The 27,130-nt window shown below is 33.3% G+C and overlaps 1 protein-coding gene across 1 annotated transcript; it reads left to right on the forward strand.

Moving 5' to 3' along the window:
* Positions 1–23,137: 23,137 nt before the first annotated feature.
* Positions 23,138–25,409, forward strand: LOC131033357 (palmitoyl-acyl carrier protein thioesterase, chloroplastic). Its single transcript, XM_057964569.2, has 6 exons — positions 23,138–23,638; positions 23,778–23,911; positions 24,173–24,286; positions 24,402–24,573; positions 24,696–24,764; positions 25,016–25,409. The coding sequence occupies exons 1-6, from the start codon at positions 23,201–23,203 to the stop codon at positions 25,283–25,285; spliced, it is 1,197 nt and encodes a 398-aa protein (XP_057820552.2). The 5' UTR covers positions 23,138–23,200; the 3' UTR covers positions 25,286–25,409.
* Positions 25,410–27,130: the final 1,721 nt, after the last annotated feature.

A 27,130-nucleotide genomic window follows, 5' to 3' on the forward strand; every position in this document is an offset into this window, starting at 1 on the left:
AGTTGTAGATCACCAATTTGACAAACACTGTGTAGAAATGATAGATTGTGTAGCAACAGTAAGCAAGAAATAATTTACCAACACACCAAAAAACCTAATTTTTTTTGTCATAGGTCCAAGACATTGTCTTTATCATGTCCCCAAGACCAGATGATCATATCCATCAATGCAAGAGAATGCAGATCAATCTTTCGTATAACCTGAAACTGTTATTCTATAAAATTGAGAGTAAAAGATCAAACATACATAACTTTTTCTATAGACAATGAAATCAATTGGAAACTTGATAGCATGCACAAAATCAACCACCAAACCTAAATCCAAATTTTTACAACAAGTTGATGCAACACAGTGGAATGCAGAGCTAGACATTGACCCATAGTCATAATTTCCTTCAAACTCACAATCATGCAACTGAACCAAGACAAATAATACTTGAAATCTCCAAGCATGTAACCTCTAACGAAAAATGCCTCCATTGTGAGAATAATTTATACCATGAGAAATCACACATATCATGAAATTCAGACTAATATGTTATCCAATGATAAACTTCTAGATTGACTTTTGCGTCAACGAACAACTTGTCAAAACATCTTTCAACATACTGCCATATGAAATACCCATTATTTTGTCACGAAAATGGTACAATGAGATACTAGGGCCTATTAGTGTAGGTTTCTTGTTTTCCTTATGTTAGGGGGCATTTATTTTTCCTAAAAATATTATTTAAGATTGCTTAGGTTATTAGGAGTGGTTAATATGAGGACAAGTGGCTAAATACTTCAACTACATGTGTAACTCTCCACCTCACATGGGTAGTTGAGTTACACACCCTCTTTTGGCTTGTTGTACCACCTCTCATAACCACTATTTTGTCATTTCCTAAGTGGGTTATGGGGTATTTGAGTTTCTCACCCTCTTTTGGCTTTATGTGCCAACTTTCTCAACTCCTTTCCTATCTTCATGTAAGGAGGTTATGCCACATATTTTGGCATTTACCAAGAAGGTTAAACCTCTGACTTTTTGTGGGGAATAGGTGTTAATGCACCCCTTGGATGTATATGCTATTATTTTTCTATATAATAAGCACTATACTCTCATCTTCACTAGTTGAGTGATAGGTCAGTAAGAGTCTTCTACAAATTCTCTTGTCTGTCTCTATCTTTTCTTTCATATAAGATTTATCTCCATTCAGCTATTTTGATCTTCGATCATCTGTTGCTTGGAGTTTCATGTGATCTACAACTGACATCGGATCCTAGTTTGGTTCTTGCTTCCTGCAGAATCTAACAGGACCCAGACTTACTTTCACTTGAACATTAGAATACAAAGCCATAAAAGGGGTGATTGTATTTGACTAACTCTTGTCAAAGAGAGTTAGATGACACCTTAGAGCTTCTATTCCATTGCTAATTTGGAAAGTAAATGAATTTGGAATCATGTCAAACTAGGACATAAGTATGATATAAATGAAAGCTTAAAATATTGTAACAAACTAATGCACAAATATAAACTTTACAATAGGTATATACGTGAGCTTGTGACTAAACTTTGAGGCTAATTCCACTAAACTAGGTTTCCCAAAGTTCCTTGATCTTCTAACTTCTACACACCAAGTCAAATGTAGATTCCTAATACAATACATTATTCTCTTGTCAAATTTTATATAGATTGTTTAGGACAAGGATGCCTAGGGTGTCATTGTCCTGACAAGGTCATCTAGAGAACCCTAGTCTAGTGATTTCTTGTCCAAATTTAGTGTGGTGACCTGTCTCTATGTCTTGAGTGTTTTCATATCTTTTTATCTCCAACATAAACCTATAGCTACACACAAGAGGAGAAAAAAGGTGTTTGAGTGGTTTGTAGGGGTTTGCCTAGGCCAAACACTGGGTTTGGAATCAACCCTTGAATTAAATTAAAATTGGATTTAAAATTCTTGAATTGAAATAATTAACTAAATTGACTATACCTTCAATTGATGAAGCAATGTCCTTAGAATAAGTCCTCCATGTGTTGATGCAATACCATAATAAATCACATAAAATCCATCATGAAATCATAATTGAAACATAATTGAAGATGCGTTGGTGTATTTTACTACTCCTTGAATCAAATATACTCTTGAAGTGTTGCTCTTGAATTGGAATGATAGCATAATGGTGAGATGAAATAATGAGATGATAAAATTAAATAAGAGAGATGCCTTATATAGGGATTTCATAATAAAACACCTTTAGCTCAACTTAGAATTATTTTTTTTTGCATGGAATTAGATTTGATTATGATAGGACCACCTTATTATCCTAGCGTAATTCAAGGAAAAAACCATCAAACTAAGGTGATCGGGTCATCCTGGTCCTAACAATTTTAGCCCAACCTTTTAGGGATGTATGATAATAGGGTTATAATGCCAAAAATGAGTTTGCATAAAAATATATTGTGTTTAGATTTGGGAAAAATGTCTTGAGATTTGAAATGGGGCAATATTAATAATAAATCATGATTGACAAAGAAAGGCAATCTTACCGAAGGATGGACTAACTAGGAAAGGCAATCATACTGAAAGAGTGGGTGATTATGCCAAATGATGAAGATGATAGATTGGATTGATTGAAATGGAAAAGGGACTAAAAATAGAAAACAAGAAGATAAGCGATGACTTAGATTGGACTAACTGGATATATATACTACATATGCACAAGAAGACACACTAGAAATGCTCACAACCTAGTCTTGTCATGTAGGAATACCTACTACAATGGACTCATATTGCAAGCACTAATTGAAAAAGGGAAAATAGCTAGAGCTCTAGGACTACAAATATATTTCCCTTTACTCTCTCTCAAGGAGGCTAGATAATCCCAACTAAGAGATTCCTATCTCAATCCAAATAAGTACATCTTGAGTAACTACGATCTGTATCCCCTACACCAATGTAGCAGTAGGTGAAGTCTTCTATCTAGGTTTATACGAGCAAAGCTAGTGGTTTCCTTTAAATACGACACTTGGGTACGTGGGGAACATCTGTGAACACCACTCTATCACAAGTGTGTGCTGGGAAGGTCAGTTAAGCCCTTTAGACTAGCCTTGCACCCCTATCTTAGTATCACCTAAGCTTCGAGATTTTGCTAGACATGACATGAGATGGGCTGGGATAAAAATTTCATTCTCACCCCTTTATATACCCTGCTATTTTATATGGTTGAGGTCTTCCTTTGGGGTGATCAAATCCCCAAACAAGCATCATAATAAAAATAAAAAAGTATCTAGCATGTGTTTATCCTACACCCAAGGTCCATGAAGGTGAGGGAAGAGGATACACATACTCTAACTAGGGTAACAACAGGTGTGCAAGCACACCAAAGATAAAAGACAATTGTTAATTCATTTAATAAATTAAAGTGTTCCTATATTAAAGTGAAAAGTGATTTGTCTTTGACCATGAACCTGTAGAAGGTATTTTAGTACAGTTTATACTTTTAGCTTTAGTAATTGATGACAAGTTGCACAACAAACTGACTAGATGCCAAGAAAAGCTTAAATATGTTGGTGTGTCAACCCAAGGGGGGTTGGAACACTCAACCCAATGATAAGGGAGTGTGGGGGGTCTAAAAAAATTTTTAGAGCCCCAAAATGATAAAGAAAAATTGCAATAAAATTGATTGCGATCGATTGTTATACTTGATTGTGAACCTGCTAAATGATAGAGAAAATATATTGAATTACGCATTATCCCTTTAGAAGACAGTGCACCCTCGCTAAATGGAAATTCAAACCCACTAAATAACTACAAAGTAGCTAAACTATAGAGTGAACCCGCTAAATAGATAATCGAACCCACTAAACTATAGAGAGGACCCACTAAATAGATAAGTAAACCCATAAAATCACAAAAACCCACTAGATCTCATTTAAAAGACCCACTCGATCAAAAAGTGATCTTGCTAATTCTTTTTTAATTAACAAATACATGGGAAGTATTTTCATGAGGTTGTTATATTCTAGGGCAATTTTGATGGGCATTAAGAATGTACCTGCCAATCTATAGAGCTTATCCACCAATGCACAGAGTGGTTTCATTGATCTGTAGAGAAATCCTACTTTGTGGGACATTGATGTCTCTAATTGTTTCATAGAAAACTCTCTGACTGGAAGCATACCCACCAAAGTGTTGGAAGGTCTGCCAAAGCACAACCTACAAGATGGGAAAAGTGTTAAAAAATATAAAAGGATTAATTTGAACCCATGACGTGGGTCCCATTGGGCATTCCAAAATGTGTGCAATGAACTGTGAGTTCAAAAGGAGTGCAAAGAATAAAGAAAAACACTCAAAATCACAAATAAAATCAACAATCAACATTAGGCTAAATGAGGTCAAAAGAGCATATACAAACTATATCAAACCCCTTTGTTGATTAGATTTTCTCAAGATAGTTGATTTGGATGTGTGCTCACTCAATATTTTGGCAGCATAATGGCACTTCAATACAAAATGGGTGAATGAGTTGAGAGAGAGATCAAAAATGGTTATGGGTTTGATAGATATTATCTTAAATGACAATGGATGAATGGTTGAGATTGCTTGATTAAGATTAATGGTTTAGGATGAAGGAGATATATAAAGGAATTAAAACTCTTTTTAGAGTACTTGAGGGGATAAGCCCATGTGCTTGATGTGGTAAGGGAAGCTGACCAGATTTAATCAAATATTAAGTGTGTGCACATGCTTAGTGGACAGAATTAGGAGAAGATTAGGATTGGTATTAGGATGCAAGTGCAAAATGTAGGAGGATGCATGTGGATGAGAACAAATAGGATTCTTGACTTAATGTTAATTCAAAATTGGAGGAAAGTGGGGATGGGGATTTAATTAAATAAACACCATTTTATTTAGTTAAATAGATGGAGGGCTAATATGTGGTATTGAATAGGTGATTCAATTAAGCTAATTACCTTAGGAAATAGTCTAGAAAAAAGAAGAATAAAAATGTTTAATTAAATAAATTATTTAATTAATAGAAATAGCTATAATTGATGAACAATGGGGATAGATTGATCAAACACAAGTGATCAATTTTACGTGTCTACACAAGTATCATTTCTTAAGAGAGAAGGTTGGAAAATAATAGCACAAGTTAGATTATGTTTCTACGAGAGAATAATTTTTTTTAGGTCAATATAAAATACGAACTAATAAATAAAAGGTCTTTTTAAAAGAAAATTAGAAATTTGTATACTAAAAGATTGTTGATATGTTGAAAGAAGAGTATTATTTCCTCTCTTTGATGTGTGTGAATTCATCATAATCTAAGTATAGAGACATTCTTAGTTTACAAGGAAATTAGGTATACTAAGTTAGTATATTATTTCAAATGTATATATTAAAAAGATGTAAAAGTATATCACTCTTGAGACACCTATATTAAATTGTTGGTATATGACACTATTTCGGTGATGCTCTGGTGAAGATTGATGTTTGGTACATGAGATTTATTATTAGTTGTCATTGATGGCAACTCAACCTATTGATCTTATCTAGTATGGAGTTTGGGTTATTCGGATGTCTTGAGTAAGTTTTGATAAGTTTGTCGATAATGCTCAATGGACAGTTTTGGTGAGAAGTTCTCATTTCTGGTGGTGTGTTTTCCATCTCAATTGAGTTGATTTAATATGAGAAGCATATTATCACATAATCCTATCCTCTAGTGTCGATTCTTAAGCATGTTAGAAGGTTCGATATCCGGTAGAGCATTAAAACAAGGTTATCTTCATTATTGGTGGTGTAACATTTGGACCAAATGTCTTGAGGTAATTCTAGTGGTTATTGGTAAGTTCAAGGTAATTAGGCCGACTTATGGGAAGTGTGTGATCATATGTTCTAGATCCGGTATATGAATTTGTGAAGATTTGGGCTGACTTGAAGTTACATGTCTCATATTTTGATATTTTGTGAAGCAGACTTGTGGGAGAGAATTTTTGGTGGTGCGGATTTATAAGATGGTGTTGGGTGATCTTTTGCAAGGACATGCATATGTGAAAAATTTTTATTGGTGTGATTGAGCTTAGTTTCACGTGTGCATCTTGAGAGTTTAATGATCTGGTAGTTAGTAGCAGAGCAGAATTGAGCAGTTTATCATAACAACAACAGATCATTCCTGAGCCTATCTGGAACTGATTTATGGCTTTTGTAGGTGCTATACTCTAGTTCACATATTATATTAGCTCTTATATCTTATTTCTAGGACAATAAGTCCTTCAACGTAGAATCCCTTTTGTAATTGAGCAATGAGCTCTAGGCGGTGTGCCTGAATGTAAGTGCATTCCTCTTATGTAATATTGTTCTACTACTAGCCATAGTAAAATAATATTGTGGGTACTCAATCCCACTATGGTTTTTCCCTTTCTGGGTTTCCATGTAAAAAACTTAGTGTTATTGTTATATGTTTACTTGGTTTTTATTTCTGCACTTTGCTTTCAGTTATTTGCATCCGGTGGTTGAAGAATCAGTATAATAAATTTGTAAATACTGGAACACTGATTCACCCCCCCTCTTAGTGTTCATTGATTCCAATAATTGGTATCAGATCCATATGATATTATTACGGTGATGCTCCTCCTGCCAAGAAAGCTAAGTCACTAGGAGAGCCATCTAGAAGGACAAGGACATGCAAGAAGAAATATGAGATAGATGAGGCTCTCAAATCCGGTAAGATTGAAGGTTCCTTTTGTTAGGATAACCGATGAACAACTAAGAGGTGGGGGTGAATCAGTTGTTAATAGATTATATCATTTAATCCACTTATTAACCTTAAACCAGATTAAGTACCAGTAGGGCAGAAATAGATAGCGGTAAACAATACAACTTAAAAATTAAACAAACAATCAAATTGAAAGAAACCATACCAAATAACACCATGATTTGTATGTGGAAAACCTGGAAAGGGAAAAACCACAGTGGAAAGCCTACCCATAGTCAGATGATACTTCTACAGAAAGTATGTGCTACAATGAGGGGGCTACACATGCAGGAAGGGACACTGCCTAGAGCATACTGCTCATTACAAAAGAGTTTCACTAACTACAAAGGTTAAAACCACCTCAAGATATATGGACAACAATCCAAAATAATGAACTGCTAGAGATAGCATCTACCATGCCTGATTACAGTCCTGGTTAAGCTCAATATCGGAGGCCTTTGACCTCTTCCTTAATCCCATTTCGATCCCCTATGATCTACCAAATCTCCTTCGTATATGATATTGCATTCCAAGACCACAAACACTTATTCTATTCCCATACCACGATCGACAATGAGATCTTACATCATTTTATACCAACCCTAAGGCCTAAACCAATTAGGTCAACCACCTAAAAGATATTACAATAAGACCATTACATAAATCCATATTACAATGATATGCCATGTCATCTTAAGACCAAAATAGCAATAAAAAATCCATAAAACATCTCGAAACATCCCAGTAACGTGTAGAGAATGTGTTATCATGATATCGGTTCATAACCTAGATAGGTACTGGACCTATTGTGGGTCCACGACGCCAAAGCAATGTCTTCAAGTAGTTGAAGCACGATCAAAGAACATATTCATCATCCTGAAATTCATCTAGAAGTTGCACCAACACCAATTATACATCCTATGAAGATTCGTCAGTGAAAGCTTTGTCGGTTAAACCTTAAACCAATGTCGGTAAGGGTTTACCATAGTGTATGATAGCAAGAAATTACCAAGTCAATACCATCTGACCAAGACATGCTCTAGAAGCATGTACCACATGTAACCAATCACATTCCATAGATCCAAACATGTTGGAAGTGTCCAACAGATAGCCTCTTCTGTCAGTAACACTAGATCTTCTACTAGTAACCAAAACCTGTTTGCTGGTAACCAACCATAACAGCTAGTGTTGACATCAATGACAAAACATGAATGCAACACATAATCAATTTATCTATAATGCCAACAATCTCCCCCTTTGGCATTGATGGCAACACTAGATGTGAAAAACATCTAAGTACCAAGAAATGCCAAACAAGTCTCCCCCTGTGGAAGACAACCAACAATCTCTTGAATATTAGTAACTCTCCCCTATGAATGATATCTCTGTAAGGTTCTGAATTTATTATTTTTCACATCACTATCACTCCCCCTTTGACATCAATGCCAAAAATCTGCCAAAAATATCAAAGCAAGAATATAAACCTCTGAATCTCAAAGCTGACTACTCCCCCTGAGTAGTAGCACCACTCATCAGTGCTAGAATGAATAATATCTTTGATAATGCACACCGGACAAATGAAAAACTACATCAATCAAGTCTTTGTTGGAGTGGCAGAAACCCCTAACCTATCTCTCAAATACTCAAATGATTCCTTAGACAGCGGTTTAGTGAATATATCTGCAATCTGTTCTTTAGTGTTCACATAAACCAATTTGACTTTATTTCCTTCTACTTTGTCCTTCAGAACGTTATACTTTATTGATATATGCTTAGTCTTAGAGTGAAATACTGGATTCTTAGACATGTCAATAGCTGCAGAGTTATCACAGTAGATAACTACTGATTCACTACAATTTACCTTGATATCCTTCAACATTTGATTCATCCACAAGACTTGAGTGCAATTAGTTTCTATTGTAACATGCTCAACTTCTACAGTAGATAAAGAGATGCATGACAATTTTTTGTTGATCCATAAAACCAGTTTCTTTCCAAGAAAGAAAGCTCCACTAGAAGTGCTCTTCCTGTCATTAGTATCTCCTGCCCAATCTGAGTCAGTATATGCACATAAAGTGAAATCATCATTTTTAGAATACCATAAACCATATTTTGTTGTTCCTTGCAAATATTGGAATATCATTTTTACTACACATTCATGATCCGGTCTAGTCTGAGTCAAATATAATAGAACACCAATCATAGACTTATCCCTTGTCAGGTTTACCGGTGTAGAAGAATCCTTGATAGATAATTTCTCACTTGTCACCATAGGAGTACTTACCGGCTTGGAATTATCCATACCAAACTTCAATAATTCCCTCAGATACTTAGTTTGACAGAAAAAAATGCCTTTGTTAGTTTGAGTAATCTGCAAACCTAAGAAAAATCTCATATCACCAATCATGGACATTTCAAAATCATTCTTCATATTGTTAGCAAATTCCATGCATAATTTATCTTCTCCTCCAAAAATGATATCATCAAAAAATGCTTCAATAATCAAAATATCATCATCAGTGATCTTATAATATAAATTACTATCAGCGCTGCCTTTAGTAAAACCAAGCTCCAAAATATATTTATCCAACCTTGCATACCAATCTCTAGGAGCTTGTTTCAAACTATATAAAGCTTTATTCAATCTGCAAACCATATCTTTATCATCTATCAGTGAAAATCCATTAGGTTGCTCAATGTATTCTTCTTGATCAAGTTCACCATTCAAAAATGCACATTTAACATCCATTTGATAAACCTTATAGTTCTTATAAGTTGCATAGGCAAGAAATAGTCTACTAGCTTCAATTCTAGCTACAGGTACAAATGTCTCACCATAATCAATTCCTTCCATTTGAGAGTATCCTTTACAAACCAATCTAGCCTTGTTTCTTACAACTTGACCATCCTCATTTAGTTCCAATAACATTCTTATTTTTAGGCCAGGGAACTAAAGTCCAAGTTTCATTCTTCTCTATTTGATCTAATTCATCTTTCATAGCTTTTAACTAATGTTTATCCTTACAAGCTTCAATAACAGTTGCCAATTCAACTTGAGAAATAAGACATACCTCTTCATTTTCCAGTTTTCTTCCTATCACAACTCCCTTGTTCCTATCTCCAATAATTTGATCTTCAGAATGATTTAATCTTACATACCTTGGTGTCTTTTGAACTTTAGGTTCACTGCTCTGATCATCAGTCACAGTTGAATTTTTTGATTGTGTCGGTGTAAATGTCTCAGTTTCCTATACCGGCTGAGGCATTGCCAGTTTAGCTATTATCATTTCCACTATTGGTTCCCTATCATATGATATAGATTGATTTTTGTATTTCTCATCCACTTTCACATTAGCACTCTCCATAATTTTCTCCAATCTTTTGTTATAACATCTATATGCTTTTCTTTGAATTGAATAACCAATAAATATCCCTTCATCACATTTAGGATCAAATTTTCCAATTGAATCATCTCTTTTGATATAGAATTTACTTCCAAAAATTCTAAAATATTTAATAGTAGGTGTATGTCCAAACAATAATTCATAAGGGGTCTTATCGGTTTCACCTTTGGTGTGAACTTTGTTGAATGTGTAGACTGTTGTACTCACTGCTTCTCTCCAGTAGATATGAGGCAATTTGGCTTCCATCATCATAGATCTTGCTACATCCAAAATGATTCTAGTCTTTCTTTCCACCACTCCATTCTACTGAGGAGTTCAAGGTGTAGATAATTGTCTTCTGATTCCATTTGTCTCACAGTAACTGTTAAATTCATGAGAAGTGAACTCACCACCATGATTTGATCTTAGACATTTGATTTTCAATCCAGTTTCTATTTCAACCTTTTCTTTGAAGATCTTGAATTTCTCAAAGGCTTCAGAATTCTCCTTTAGAAAAGTCACCCACATCATCCTAGAATATTCATTAATAATCAACATGAAATACCTATCACCTTGAAAGCTTCTGGTCCTTAATCGACCACATAGGTCAGTGTGAATCAAATCAAGTACATCATTAGATTTATCATGTATTCTCTTAAAATAACTTCTAACTTGCTTTCCCATTTGACATTCCTTACATACCAGATTATGAGGCTTCATAATCTTAGGTATATCTCTAACAACCTTAGTTGAACTGATATTAACATGACATAACCTCTTATGCCATAACCAACTCTCATCAATATGAGCAATCAAACATGTCTTATTACCAGTGTTCAAGTGAAAGATACTACCTCCAATCTGAATACTAGTTGCAATCTCCAAACCAGTCTTGTTAATGATTTTTCATTTTCTATCTGTAAATTGAAGTTGTAAACCCTTTTCCACCAATTGACCAACACTCAAAATATTATCCTTTAAACCTTCTACATAATAGACATTATCAGTGTTATGCTTTCCATCCAAAGAAATAATACCTCTACCTTTGATCATACATGCTTTGTCATCTCCAAATTTTACTTGACCACCATTGTACTCATGCAGGGACATAAATTTTCCTTTATCTCTAGTCATATGATGTGAGCATCCACTATCAATTACCCATTCATCCTTATCTTCAACTTTTGCTGCCAGGGCCTTTTCTTCATTTTCGATAGCCGGTTCTGGTTCATCTTCCTTTAAAGCATAGAACAATCATTCCTTTCCATTACCGGATCCACTAGCACAGTCTTTTGCCGGTTAATCTCCAGAGTCATCAGTTACTCCTTCCTCATCAGCTATGTAGCATTGTTTACTTTTCTTGAATCTATATCTGTTCTGGTTAGGCTTAAATGATTTCTTAACTCTTTCCTCAAATCATGCATTCTTTTCAGGACATCTAGATGCAAAATGACCAATCTTATTACATGAAAAACATTTCAAAGGTTCTTTTCCTTCATACTTACTTCTTTTCAGACCTTTAGGTACTCTTCTAGCAAATAAGGCTTCAAGTTGCTCAAATTCTTCATCTTCTTTCCTCATGTCTTCCAATTCTTTTGCATATAAGACTTTCTAATCACTTTTGCCAGTAGATGATGATGATGATGATGCATGAAAATTTGGTTCAAACTTTTTAGCTCCAAAAGATCCAAATTCTTCAAGCTCAAAAGTAGATAATATCCCAATTAGAATGCCTCTGTTAACTAAAGAGTTTGCCATTGTTCTCAACTCATTAATTGCAGTTGCCTTCATCTTGTAAGCCGGTGGAAGGGCTCTCAAGACTTTATAAACTATTTCATCTTCACTCAGAAATCCTCCACAACATTGAAGTCTCATAACAATCTCATTTACTCTTTCCATAAACACAACAATTCTTTCATTATCTTCCATCTTTAAGTTTTCATATCTTACCTGGTAACCATCAAGTTTAGCAATTGTGATAGTAGGATCACCTTCATTTAGAGTTTTCAATTTATCCCACATAACCTTTGCTAATGATTTATCAGTCAATCCCATGATCTTCTTATCAGTAAGTGCACATAAGAGGGCTTATCTAGCTCTGTAATCATTTTTAATATTCTTGTCCAAGTCTACAAGAGCAGGATTGCCAGATGTTGGATCATAAGGTGTGTATCATTTTTCAATGATCTCCCAAGTATCCATGCCAAGACATCTAAGATGAGTCTCCATTTGAATTTTCCATATCCGATAATTTTTTCCATCAAGCTTAGGGATTTCTCTTCTGAAAATAGTTGCCGGTGGATTAGAAGTGTTAGCTGCCATAGGATCTACCTCAAGCAGTTAAGCTTCTTCAAAAGAGGACCAAAGCTCTGATACCAATATTCAGGATAACTGGTGAAAAAATGAGAGGGCGGGGGGTTGAATCAGTTGTTAACATATTATATCATTTAATCCACTTATTAACCTTAAACTAGATTAAGTACAGGTAGGGCAGAAATATATATCGGTAAACAATACAACTTAACAATTAAATAGATAATCAATGCAAAGAAACCATACCACATAACACCATGATTTGTACATGGAAAACTCGAAAAGGGATAAACCACGGTGGGAAGCCTACCCACAATTAGATGATACTTCTACAGAAAGTATGTGTTATAATGAGGGACCTACACATGCAAGAAGGCACACTGCCTAGAGCAGACTGCTCATTACAAAAGAGTCTCACTGACTATAGAGGTTAAGACCACCTCAAGATATATGTACAACTATCCAGAATAACGAACTGCTAGAGATAGCATCTACCATGCCTGATTATAGTCCCAGTTAAGGTCAATATTCGAGGCCTTTGACCTCTTCCTTAATCCCATTTCAATCACCTATGATCGACCAAATCTCCTTCACATATGATATTGCATTCCAAGACCACGAACACTTATTCCAATCCCATACCACGATCTAAAATGAGATCTTACATCATTTTATACCAACCTTAAGGCCTAAACTAATTAGGTCGGCCACCTTAAAGATATTACAATAAGACCATTACATAAATCCATATTACAATGGTATGCCACGTTGGCTTAAGACCAAAACAACAATAAAAAATCCACAAAACATCCCAATAACATGTAGAGAACACATTATCATGATACCGGTCCATAACCTAGATAGGTATTGGACCTATTCTGGGTCCACCATGCCAAATAAATGTCTTCAAGCAGTTGAAGCATGATCAAAGAACATCTTCAGCATCCACAAATTCATCTAGAAGCTGCACCAACACCAATCATGCATCCCATGAAGATTCCTCAGTGAAATCTCTATTGGTTAAACCTTAAAACAATGCCGAGAAGGGTTTACCAGAGTGTATGATAGCATCCTATTACCAAGTCAATACCATCTAACCAAGACATGCTCCAGAAGAATGTACCACATGTAACCAATCACATTCCATAGATCCAAACATGTCAAAAGTGTCCAACAGATAGTCTCTTCTACCGGTAACACTAGATCTTCTACCAGTAACCAAAACCTGTTTGCCGGCAACTAACCATAACAGCTAGTGTTAACATCAATGACAAAACATCAATGCAACACATAATCAATTTATCCATAATGCCAACACCTTTACTATTGTACCCCCATTGCAGAAGATTGTAGATACAATAGTAAATGAAGGCAATTTGTCAAACATTTCTTTATATTATGAGCATTCTTCTAAGAAAGTGCGGAGAGCTATTGAAGAGGCAATTATACACTATATAAATTCCTCTAGTAAATCTTTTATTGAATTATCATCTCTTATTGTGAAAGAGTCTAATGATATTTTGGATGCAAGGAGACATACAGCTTCACTTGAGGATGAGAGAATAAAGGAATATGTGCTAGTAAATATATCTTTTGTTATTTCTAGAGATGAAGTTACTCGGTTACTGAAACTTGCCAAAGATAGATTTTGAAGCAGGAGGAGGGTAAATAAGCTTATGATAGGGAAGAAAGATGAAGTGATAAAGGAAATTGATTACTTTTTGAGAGTTTTTGATTGAACAGAGAGTTGATGTAAATCCAGAAGACTCTTCTCAAGAAAAATATGTTCTAAAAGAGAAAGATGAAGTCTCTGAGCCTAAGGATACTCCATCTATCCCAGATGTTCTTTCAGATTCTCCTGGTGGATAAAAAGATCAGTCATCTGTAGATCTGGTTGAACAGGAAGCTCCTCTTTGGTAATGCTATGTAGGATCCTCCTAAGATAGAAATAATTGCAAAAATGATAGCTGAGGAGTTCTAGGTGAAGCATGAAAGGGTGATGGAGATGGTGAGAAAGGTGAAGAGGATGTAAATATTGAAGAACCTATGAGGGAGAAGGATTAAGGGAAAATAAATGAAGCTCTAACAACCATGACAAAAGCCATTGTTCCTGATATAGGAAAGTAGATTGTAGTTGAGGATGATCTTTCTCATGGACTGGTAGACCTAATTACTCTATCCCCTCTACAAGAACTAAAATTAGCCACTCTCACATAAATCAAGGCCAGTGAGGACTTAGTGAAGTCTGCATCAGAAGAGAAAGAGGTGATATCTTTGGCTGCTATAGTTTTGGAGAATTTTTTGCCTAACCTGAAGAAGATTTCCAACAACTCACCCTCCGGTAATCTTAAGGATATGTTAAATAAAGTAGAATCAGATTTTGTATCATTAGAGAAAGCTACAGATATAAAGGTTTTAAATATGTTTAATGAGATGAGGCTTCAAACCTATTTGAAGACAATTGAATCTAATAGAGATTTTTTGAAGAATATGATGAAAAGTGTAGAGGATTCATTAGATGTAGGCAGGAAAATATTCAAATCATGTCTCTTTTTGCCCAGGTTTATTGCATATATTGATAAGAAAATATGAGATCTTGAAGGGAAAATATCCAGTACTGGTCATTCATTTGCCCCTCATTTAGTTTTTATAAGTTTCCTTGAAGCCCAAATAATGGATCTTACTGACAAAATAAAGGGCTTGAATAAAGAAAAAGAGCAAATGTTAAGAAAAGTGGGATAACTAAGGAGTCTGATCACTCCCTGAATGGACACCTTACTTGGAGCTTAGTAGGATGCAGTCAATGCATTAGGTAAATCGGTACCATCTAATCTCAAAGGCATTGAAGTTCATGCATACATTTTCAGTGTTCTGTTCAATGTTTTAGATTGTTTCCTGAGAGGACGGAATGAGTACTTGAAATCCTTGAAGGTTACTTATGTAGATATTTTTTAATTCATGTAAATTATTTAATTCATTTGTACATAAGTTTTGACAGATTCCTACCATTTTCCATTGATGTCAAAGGGGGAGAGAGTTAGGAGAGAGCGGTGAAATATGATACTCATTCTTAGGAGGAGTCAGTTGAGTGTACAAATTTTAGATTGTCGGATTGCTTGCAGTTTTGGAACACTTATCTTTTTTTATAGTGTTGCCATCAATGCCAAAGGGGGATATTGTTCAATAGTGGAGATCATGCAAGAATTCTTTCTGATTCTTCTTCTGGTTAGTACTCCAACATCATTATCCCCAATAATCTGTTTAGGATTGTGATTCAGTCTCACATATCTTGGAATAACATGATCATTATCTTCAGGTTCAACTTCTTCATTATCATCATCTTCTTTTGAATTTATATGTTCAGGTTGAACTGGTACATCAGTATTTGCTCTGCCAGATTCAGATTTACAGTTTCTGGTTTCAAAAACAAAATGCAAGGATCTTCATCCTTTTTCTCCAAACTAGTTTCCTCTGAGACTTCAGGATATTCATCCACTCGAACATCAGCACTCTCACTAATTCTCTGTGTCCTATTGTTAAAACACTTGTAGACCTTACTCTTGGTGAAATAGCCAAGACATATACCTTCATCACTTTTAGCTTCAAATTTGCTAGTATAATCACCTCTCTTAATAAAACATTTGCTTCCAAATATCTTGAAATAACTGACATCGGGTGATCTTCCATACCAATATTCATAAGGAGACTTGTCCTTACCTCTTTTTACCATAATTCGGTTCATAGTGTAGGCAGCTGTGCTGACAGCTTCTCTCCAAAAAGTTTTCGCTACACCTCCTTATATCAACATCATCCTAGTAGCTTCAACAACTGACCTATTGTTTCTCTCTGTGATACCATTTTGTTGTGGTATCCTCGATGCAGAAAGTTATTATTTGATACCATTTTATTCACAATACCTAGTGAATTCCTCAGAAGTAAATTCAGTGCCTTGATCTGTCCTCAGACACTTTATCTTCTTACTTCTCTCCTTCTCAACTAAGGCACTGAATGCCTTGAACTTACCAAAAGCTTCAATCTTATCCTTCAAGAATGTGACACACATCATCCTTGAGCAATCATTAGTGAAGATCATAAAATATCTATCCTTTTTGCCCTTATTGGTTCACAAAGATCTATATGAACCAAATCTAACAAATTTTCTGCTGAAAATGATTTTCTCTTGAAAGTTGAAGATGTCATCTTTCCCAGCTAACTTTCTTTACATAAAGCATTAAACAATTTGTCCAACTAAGGCAAACCTCTCACTGTCTTGGACTTACTCACTTTAACAATGTTATCAAAGTTTATATGACAAAATCTCCTATGCCAAAGCCAACTATCATCTATCTTTGCAATTAAACAATTGCTAAATTTAAGATTAAGGTTAAACAGGTTACCTTTAGTTTGCTTCCCGGTTGCAATTAGTTCACCTTTGCTGCCATAGATTTTGCACATACCATTCTTAAACTCCGATGGGTATCCTCTGTCATTGAGTTGTGCCACACTCAAAATATTGTGCTTTAAACCTTTAATCCAATAGACATCATTTGCACTACTCTTTCCATTAAGAGAAATAGTTCCCTTACCTTTAACCATGCAGGGTGAGTCAATTCCAAACCTTACAACTTCGGCATAAAATTCCTTCAAAGAAAGAAATTTGCTTTGATCACCGGTCATGTGATGTGAACAACCAATATCAATGACCCAATCATCAGAGTTATCCATCCTGGATACTAATGCCTTCTATTCTGATATCTCTTCTTTAATAGCTACAAACATAATGTCTTCATTAGCATCACCATCAAATTCTTCATTAGTGATACCACCATCAACAACAATAAGACAATCTCTTTTGCCTTTACCCTTATACTTCTTGAATTTCTCTCGTTTGTGCTCATTATGACCATTAGGATAGTTAGCAGCTATGTGTCCAATCTTGTTGCATGCAAAACATTTCAAAGGTAATTTACCTCTATATTTACATGTACCTCTAGGAAACTGCTTTGCCAACAATGCTTCAAGCTCAACTAAACTGTCTTCATCATCAGCTTCTCTACAAGATCTAGATTCATAATAGTAACTGACATCTCTACTTTTCCTCACAGATGGGTTAGAAACAAAAGCTCTAAATGCAAACTCAGATTTCTGTACACTACCATCATAACCATTTAATTCAAAAGTAGTAAGCTTGCCAATGATGGAGTCAAGAGTTACCTTATTTTTGTCAATGGACTTTAGCTCCTGAATGGTTACAACTCGGATAGCATAGACCGGTAGCAGGGTTTGCAGTACCTTTCTAATCACTATGACATCTTCCACTTTACCTCCTGCACTCTTAATTTCACTGACTATCTCTTTTATCCTTTGACCAAACTGTTGGATATTCTCACCTTCAGCCATCTGCATGTCATCAAACTTTCCTCTTAGACTCTCTTCTTTAGCAATCTTAACATGTTCATCACCGCTATAAATCTCTTCAAGTTTTTTCCATACCTCATATGCAATCTCTAGACCATGGACATCTACATACTCTGCATCATACAAAGAACTGATAATGGCCTGTAATGCTTGATTATTTTCTTGTTGTTGTTTCTTCTGATTATTAGTCAAAATCCTAGTAGGTGCAACATATTTAGTATCAACATGTTCCCAGTATTGGCTTCCCAGACTCTTGATATAAATTTTCATTCTATCACTCCATATCCTATAGTTCTCTCTATTAAACTTTGGACCTTCCTTTTTCATCATGATCTGCAAGATCTTTACCTCAAGTTGTTAGGCTTAGACCTTAGAGGACCTGATATACTCTGATACCAATTGATGGTATGATGAAAGATTAAGTATCCGGTCAACTACTAAGAGGAGGGGTGAAACAGTAGATAGAAAAACTGATAATAACTTCACCAATCTCAAAATCAATCTCTCAAAGTAAACTTAGAACTATCAATGTAATATCACTATCAAGATAAAAACTCATAAGATAAATCGGTTGACTATTACAACAAATTAACAATAAGCAACTTCAAACTCATAAACATCCAAATACTTTTTCATATGTCAACAGACTTCATTTCTCAATGCTTCTGGTTATCATGACTTATCAAAGTAGTTAAGTAAATCAACCATAAGAACATAACCACAAAAAACATTCACCACTTGACACAAATATTTTTGACATGGAAACCCAAATGGGAAAAACAATGATGAGATGAGACTCACAAGATAACTATCTAAACTCTTCTGAAGTTCGCCCTGTTAGGAGCCTAGCCTATTCAAGCTTTACAAAAGTCTTGTTAAGAATAGATCTTGTTAGGGACCACCCAGTTAAGGGATTGACTACAATGCCTTGTTAGAAGCAATAACCTGTAAGGAGTAACCTCAGTAGAGGATTTGAAAATCCAAGCTAATAGATCACCTTGTTAGAGGATTTGAATAGTACCAAGCTTGTTAGAGCTTACCCGGTTAGGGGATTTTGATTCTACTGTAATTGTTAGAAAACAACAGGAGTTTGCTGATCTATCTGAATAGCACTACACTTTCTTGATCAAATCTTTTTCATGCTCCTATCTACCTTTGCTCAAACTACAGATACATCATCTAGTTTGGCAACCACACACTCAACTGATCTTTGCCAACTCTTCGCCAACTATGAAACTAAACAACTCATTGACCTTATAACAAAATCAATTAGGTTGGTAACACAACAAAAACCTAATTCTCATAGAGATTACAAACAAGTTGGTTCAAGTATGACCATTAGATTACATAGCAATCTCTGCACATCAATCAAGAAAACCTCAATCGCTCCTTAATCATTGCTTCATCGAACTTAGTAACTCATCATGTGCTTTTCCATTATATGCAATATAGTTGCTCATTCACTAGACAAAAATCATTACATCAATTCGCCAAAATCACTTGAAATTGTCTTCATACAATAATCATACGTGTCATAATCTTTGTTGCTTATCATCAGATTGTAAGCCAATATAACCAATTTACCAAACTTAATCGGTTAGAGTTTATCAAAAACAATAGGTAGGGTTTACCGGTTATTGGTTCAACTCTCCAATATATAGTATTACTGGTTCACTCCACAAATTCTTCATACAACAATATCATTACTGGTTTATTGACATCAATGACAACATAACATATCATGAATGCAATCTTCATGCAAATGCCAACATGTTTTTGGTCTCAATTAAGTTGATTGAGTATGAGAAGCAGATTATCATGTAATCCTATCCTCCGGTGTCGATTCTTAAGCATGTTAGAAGGTCTGGTACCTGGTAGAACGGTAAAACAGGGTTACCTTGATTATTGGTGGTGTAACGTGTGGACTGGATTTCTTGAGATAATTTCGATGGTTATTAGTAAGCTTGAGGTAATTGGATAGACTTATGGGAAGCGTGTGATAATATGTTTTGGATCCAATATATGGTTTTGTGAAGATTTGGGCTGACTTGAAGTTACACGTCTCATATTTTGATATTTTGTGAAGTCGACTTGTGGGAGAGAAATTTTGGTGGTGCGGATATATAAGATGGTGTTGGGTGATCTTTTGCAAGGACATGGATATGTGTGAAATTATTATTGGTGCGATTGAGGGCAGTTTCACGTGTGCATCTTGAGAGTTTAATGATCTGGTAATTAGTAGCAGAGAAGAACTGAGTAGTTTATCAGAACAACAACAACGAATCATTCTTGAGCCTAACCAAAATTGATTTCTGGCATTTGTAGATGCTATACTCCAGTTCACATATTGTATTAGCTTCTATGGGTAAAAACGCAAAACCGTGTCATGTTTCAGGCTAACTTATCAGCACAAGTGAATTTAAGTAATTCTAACTAAAAACTAATTTTAGTCAAACATATGGTCTATGTAGATTCATTATAGCTAAGTTATATGTGGACCACAACTTTTCCAATTGGAAATGTGTACTAAATGTATATTTTATACCACTTTAGGTCTAATTGCAAAAAAAAACAAAAAACTCGATGCTTTAACAACTCCTACTCTTATAAATAATATTTTTTTTGAAATGTAAAAATACCCTTTTATAGATCTATACGTGAATTTTCAAAAATATATATCTTTTAATACTTTAATTAATTTTAATATTTTATATTTTATTTTTATTGAAATTAGGTCATCGACACTAATATATAAGGTTGATTATCTTGTCAAGGAAAAATACTTAAATTTATTTTAAAAATTTGAAAAAAATATGATGTGGTAGAGAAAGGAATCTATGTCAAGATGATATAATTCTTTTCTAATTTGGATAAATAATTAAGAAAAAATCTGGTGGGAATTGGAAAGATTTATATTTCAGCACACACAACTTTTCAAAGTTATTGAAAAATATATATTTATAAAAAATAGTAAAAAATATATCCATGCACTAAAGTTTCAAGTTATCAATATAAACAAAAAAATTGATTAAAAAAAAGTAAAATTTACTAATTATAGTGTGGTGGCTTGTGTAACTTCAATTTCAGCATTTTATCAACAACTAAATTATGGTGTTTACTTTATAAAAAATTACATTCAAATAATTTTTTAAAATTTTGTTAAAATTAAAAACATAAAATAGACAAAAAAATATAAATTTTATTAGTTTACATCATTTAAAAATTCAAAACATATATTTCAATTTCTATTGATTTACTTTAAAAATTTGAATCAGCATTGACCATTTCCTTTATAAAAGTGTGACACAGCTTTGTACTTTTACTCCTATATCTTATTTGTAGGATAGTGAGTCCTCCGAGGTAGCAACCCTTTTGTAATTGAGCAGTGTGCTCTAGACAGTGTGCCTGAATGCAAGTGCATTCTTGTTATGTAATATTGTTCTACTAATGGCCATATTGTGGGTACTCAATCCCACCACAATTTTTCTCTTTACGGGTTTCCATGTGAAATTATTGGTGTTATGGTTGTATATTTATTTGGTTTTTGTTTCTGCACTTTGCTTTTAGTTATTTGCATCCAGTGGTTGAAGAATCAGTGTAATAAATTTGTAAATACCAGAACACTGATTCACCCCCCTCAATGTTCATTGATTCCAACATAAATCACTATTAAATCTACCATATATGCTAGATAGGCTTGAAGATATATATCTTTTATAATTCTTTACATAGATATACTCAAGATATTTACGCTACTTCATTTAATCTACACCAACTCTATAAAACTACATTTCCCTTCACACTTATTGATATGGCTCATGTTCAAGAAAGTATGATCATGCTAGGAGAAATGAACAAAAGTTAGTGTAACATATCAATAAATAGAACTCTTTTTTTTTTAGATCAGCTGAAAATATGTAGTAATAAATAAACAGTATTTTTTCTTTAGGTAAACTTAAAACATGTAACTAAATATATGTATCCTAAAAATTGTCTATATATTGACACACCAGTAGTTGTGCCCACTTAGATGTGCATTCAAGTTTAGCATGAGCATGCATTTAAACATGAAATACATGTACAACTACTAGCATTAATATATCTAAAACAAATTTAACTAAAATATGTTGACAGGATTCACTTTCGTGAAACTTATATTTTATTTCTCATAATTCAAATAGACTTTTAGAAGTATATCTCTTGGCTAGATTATCAAACTTTTATACTAGTTTAGTAACCTATATTTAGTCTAAGAAATTCATTTTTCTTGTACAATTTTTAATGTGGCTCACAAGTCAGTAAGTGTGATCTTATTGGGCAAGAACACTGAATAAAATTTAATACACCACAGTCAACAACTTTTTGTTTTTTCGATGTAATCTCAATAAATATAAATTATTTTTGTTGAAAATAATTTTAGAAAAAAACATTAATAAATAAAAGGTATTTTTTGTTGAGACAAAATAAAACACGTATATTAAAAATTTATTAATATTATCAATCGAAAAAAGAGACTTGTCAATGTATTGACACAAAAGTATTTCTCCCCACTTTGATGTGAGCACAAAGCTAACATGAACCTACATTTTATAGCATATAGAGATTCTCACCTGACCTGAAAAGTAAATATATCTACCAGCACAAACATTTTAATATCTCTATATATAAAGTGTCAAAACCTATCACTTTTAACAATGATTGCACATTCAGAAACAATATTTCTTCAAACCATTTAGACAAATGGTTAAGCAAAGTATATTTTTCTTTAGAACTAGTAATGTGGCTCATTATTGAATATATATGAAGGGAAAATAGGAAACAAAACCTAATATACCCCCCCAAAAAACTAACTAGAAAAACTTGTATACTTAATCAGCTCTCGAAGAAATAACTCTCAGATCTTAAATACATTGTTGTATGCACCGTTATGCTCTAAAATTCAATTTCAATCACTGTCAGATCTTAAATACATTGTTGTATGCACCGTAATGCTCTAAAATTCAATTTCAATCACTGTCAAATCTTAAATACATTGTTGTATGCACCGTAATGCTCTAAAACTCAAAATCAATCACTGTCTTTACAGATGCATCATTTATAATCGAGAAGAAAAACGATCCTTTGATGGCACCTGCAACCAAATTCTATAATGGCCACAGTTATAGCCTGAAAAGTATTTGGTACCAATATCCTCTACTTCGATGCATTCACTTTCCAAATCTTCAGTCATTATCAACCTCAACAAGCTAAGATAAGCTGGGGCTTCCATTGCCAACCCATTATTGTTCTTTTATATATACCTCTTTTTTATACTCACTGAAATATAAACACAGTTAATCTTCTTTTATGCCTGCCAAAGCTCTGAGGTTTGAAGGAGCCAAAATGGTAGTAAGTGCAGCAGCAGCAATGATGATATCTTCTTCTACAAGAATTCATCAATGCACAATGCAAAGCAAGATCTGTTTATCTACGTCGTTGCATGGAATGGTGAGGGTGAGTGATGGTTCTAGGGTTTTCGACGTGAATCCCAAGAAATCAACACCACACTACAAGGGAGTTGGCGTGAAGATTAATGCAATTGCTGCTGATAGCTTGAACGTGAACAATATTAATGTTGGATTGAATGGTTTTGTTGAAGAAGAGACCAAGATAGAATCGAGTCCGAATTGGGAGGGAAGGTTTGTGGAAGACGGTTTAGTATTTAGGCAGTGTTTTGCCATAAGATCATATGAGATTGGTCCGGATAAAACAGTCTCTATTGAAACCTTGATGAGCCATCTTCAGGTAGGTACAATACTTTGCTATCATGAATGTTTTCAAGGCCATTTAAATTTATGGCTTAGTTTTTTATAATCAGAGGTTCATTTGTGCTATTAAGAGCAAGTTGCAACTAATTACATTATTTGTCATGTTGGGCAAGCAGGAGACGGCCCTCAACTCTATTAAGCTTTCTGGGTCAATAGGAGATGGGTTTGGTACCACTATTGAGATGAGTCGGAAAAATCTTATATGGGTTGTTTCTCGAACTCAATTGCAAATGGAAAGTTATCCCTCGTGGTACATATTTTGCTAGAGTTCTTTTACAAGCCCCCTAAATAATGTTTTGAAGATAAACTTTATATAACAAAAACTTTTTCCATGTTTTTTTTTTGTTGTATTTAACAAAACGGCTTCCAACACCCCATGATTGTAATTGTTTATTCTTTATCATCTAAGGTGGCAATGGTTGAAAATTGATATTAAATTATAAGAGAAAAGCCTTGATTTCAACAACATTGTTTTATTATAATTTCTTTGACTAATATTTGCATTTTGTAGGGGTGATATTGTGGAAATAGATACATGGGTCAATACATCAGGTAAAAATAGTATGGAGTGGAATTGGATTGCTCGTGATACAAAGACAAATACTGTTCTAGTGCAAGGGACTAGGTGAGATAACACAATCATTCATATGTTCTCCAAATATTTTGGATTTGTATATGTATTCTTTTGGTAAATAGATGATCATAATTTTGAGCCTGATTTGATCATATTTTTCATATAGCATTTGGGCAATGATGAATAAAAAGACAAGAAAACTTTCAAAGATTCCAGATGGAGTTAGAGAAGAAATACAACCTTGTTTCACTAAAACAAAAATTTTTGAAAAAGAAGGGACTCAAAAGTTAAACAAGCTTGAGGATAGCACTGCTTCATACATATGTTCAAATTTATCAGTACGTACTTACTTTAATAAATTTGAAGGTTCTTTAATTTCTAGTTTATTAGAAAGAGATTATGAAATAAATGTGTACCTTAGACTTTCTTGACATTACCTTACTTTTCATTTTAATTATAGCCACGTTGGAGTGATTTAGATGCAAACCAACATGTCAACAATATCAAATATATTAGTTGGATTTTGGAGGTAAATATAAGATATTTTCATGTCATAATTTTTTATATATTTAAGTTGTCTAATTCTATTGATTAACGTTATTCATAATGTGGAAGTGATTAAATTATTTCTCTCAAACATAGATGCTATTTTTTTCTTATATAATTATATGTTTATTTAATATAATGATAAAATTTATTCTATTTTTTATGAAAAGTAAATTATTCATTGAATTGCAAGAATAATATTTTCTAATATTGTTATTGTGTGTATTCTTATAGAGTATGCCTGTTTCTACTCTACAAGACAATGAACTTGCCAATATAGCTTTGGAGTATAGGCGTGAATGCATGCTATCACATACTCTTCAATCATTATCAAGTCCACAAGTTTGTAATACGATGGATTCTATATATGAGCCTCCAACCACTTGTAAATCCACTCCTACATTACAATTTAACCACTTGCTTCAGTTGCAAGATAATGGATTGGAACTTCTCAGGGCAAGGACAAAATGGAGACCCAAGATTATTAAGGCCTACACCAACTAAGATATTGATTTTAAAATATCATAGTTATCGTAGTTTAGGATAGAATAATAAAATAAATATAAATTAGAACCTCCAAATATTTTTTATATATTTTAAATATTATTTCTTGGTTATTGAGGTGATAGATTCTTGCACTTGATTATGAAGTGTTAAATTTTAAATATGTATTCATATGTGTTTGTTTAAATTCTAAAAGTTTTTAAGAATTTTACTCAAAATTTCCTTTCTTATAAACAAACAAATCCTCACCTTTTTTCCTTTCAAGCTATTATCATAGTGGTCAATAATACGTATGGCAATTGGGGAAGATGAAGGTAGGTGAATGCGAATATTTGTGTATATAAAAGAGAAGAAAGAGACAAGATTGATTTGAAACAGCCTTGAATTGAAATATTAAAAAAATATTAATATAAAAAAATGGTAAATTTAAAATCATAATTATTACATTTTAAATTTTCATGAAAGGTATTAAAGTTTTTATTAAAATCAAAATTTGATACCTTTTTTTGAATCCATGTTTGAATTTTATGACCTTTGTAATTTTTAGGGAATTGTCCTAGTAGAAATTTTGGTTAAGACTCAAAACTTCTTACAGTTTCATATAATGATAAAAATATGATGATATGGGAAAACATTAGTTAAAATTTATGATAGTAGATGATTTTTTCTTAAATGTATGAAAAAATAGTAGAATTGAGACAATTTTGGGCATTTGATTTCATTCTTCTTCTATCTATTCATATGTGAGACAATTTACTTGTTTTTTATCATTTGACCATTCTTTGGAACTAAAATGTCCATTGAGGTATCAAGTGAAGGAATTTAAGAAGTTACAAAGAGATTATAAGAAAGCCATTTAATATTTTTAACTTTATTTTAAGGTGTTATGACCAATGTTTAAAAATGAAAAGGTGTAGCCCATAACCAAGCTTAATTTATAATTTTGTCATTATTAATCATATAGATCACTATATTCAAGTGATAAGATGAACTATTATTGGTATTTTTAGGAGCCCTCTTATTGGAAGCAATAAAGTATATTTTTTATTTATAAAATATTATACGCATTTTTTTTCTCCCAAATCATTCTTATTGTCACGAACCCTATTTTTTCCATAATTATTTAATTAGAAAAATAATATTTATTTTACAAATGAAATTGAAATGAAATGAAAATAGAACTGTTAGTGAAATAAGATAGGAGATTGAATGTACTAAAATGATTTATATACAATTGAATGATCAGTAATATTTTTTATTGGGATCGTCATTGTTGTTGAATTATTGAGTTCAAGTGATGCAGGGACAGGTGAACAAAGTTGAAGGCGAGAACATGACTCAGGTAGAGTTGTTTTTAACTAATGACTTCGGTAGACTAGGGGAATCTCACACACCACAATAGGAAATTGTTTGTGCAAATGAGACTTTGTTAAATCATTATTGTTTGAATTGTGACTTTGTCTATGCTTATTTTAAATTGAAATGATTTGAGTAAAAATTAGTCGCTACATTAAATTGCATATTTGAAAATATTCAATAGTTGAAAATTAGGGTTAATTAATTAGCGAGTTAAATCTAATTTGGAATGCGAACTTTAAGTCTGCATGATTTCAATGGTATATTTTGTTAGTTAAGAAATAAGTTTTATGGTCTCATCGATTAGGTAATTATATAAATTTCATATGCACATAAATTCGATGATTATTTATAAGTTAAATATTTTAGAAAAGAGTTAGTGATTTAACGACTTAACGTTCCTTATATAGAATGATTTATTGTCTTTTGTATAAGAAAATATAATTTTTTTAATAATTGTATTGTTTTAAATGATACAAATTTTATATG

The sequence above is a fragment of the Cryptomeria japonica genome, chromosome 10 (genome assembly GCF_030272615.1).
Source record: "Cryptomeria japonica chromosome 10, Sugi_1.0, whole genome shotgun sequence".
NCBI classification, from domain to species: Eukaryota; Viridiplantae; Streptophyta; class Pinopsida; order Cupressales; family Cupressaceae; genus Cryptomeria; species Cryptomeria japonica.

What these genes read in the sequence shown, in the direction of transcription:
- LOC131033357 (XM_057964569.2), top strand. Translation starts at nt 23,201, where the DNA reads ATGCCTGCCAAAGCTCTGAGGTTTGAAGGAGCCAAAATGGTAGTAAGT. An exon ending in GTTCTAGTGCAAGGGACTAG is followed by an intron (nt 24,287 to 24,401) that starts GTGAGATAACAC and finishes TTTTTCATATAG; the next exon opens with CATTTGGGCAATGATGAATA. An exon ending in ATATTAGTTGGATTTTGGAG is followed by an intron (nt 24,765 to 25,015) that starts GTAAATATAAGA and finishes GTATTCTTATAG; the next exon opens with AGTATGCCTGTTTCTACTCT.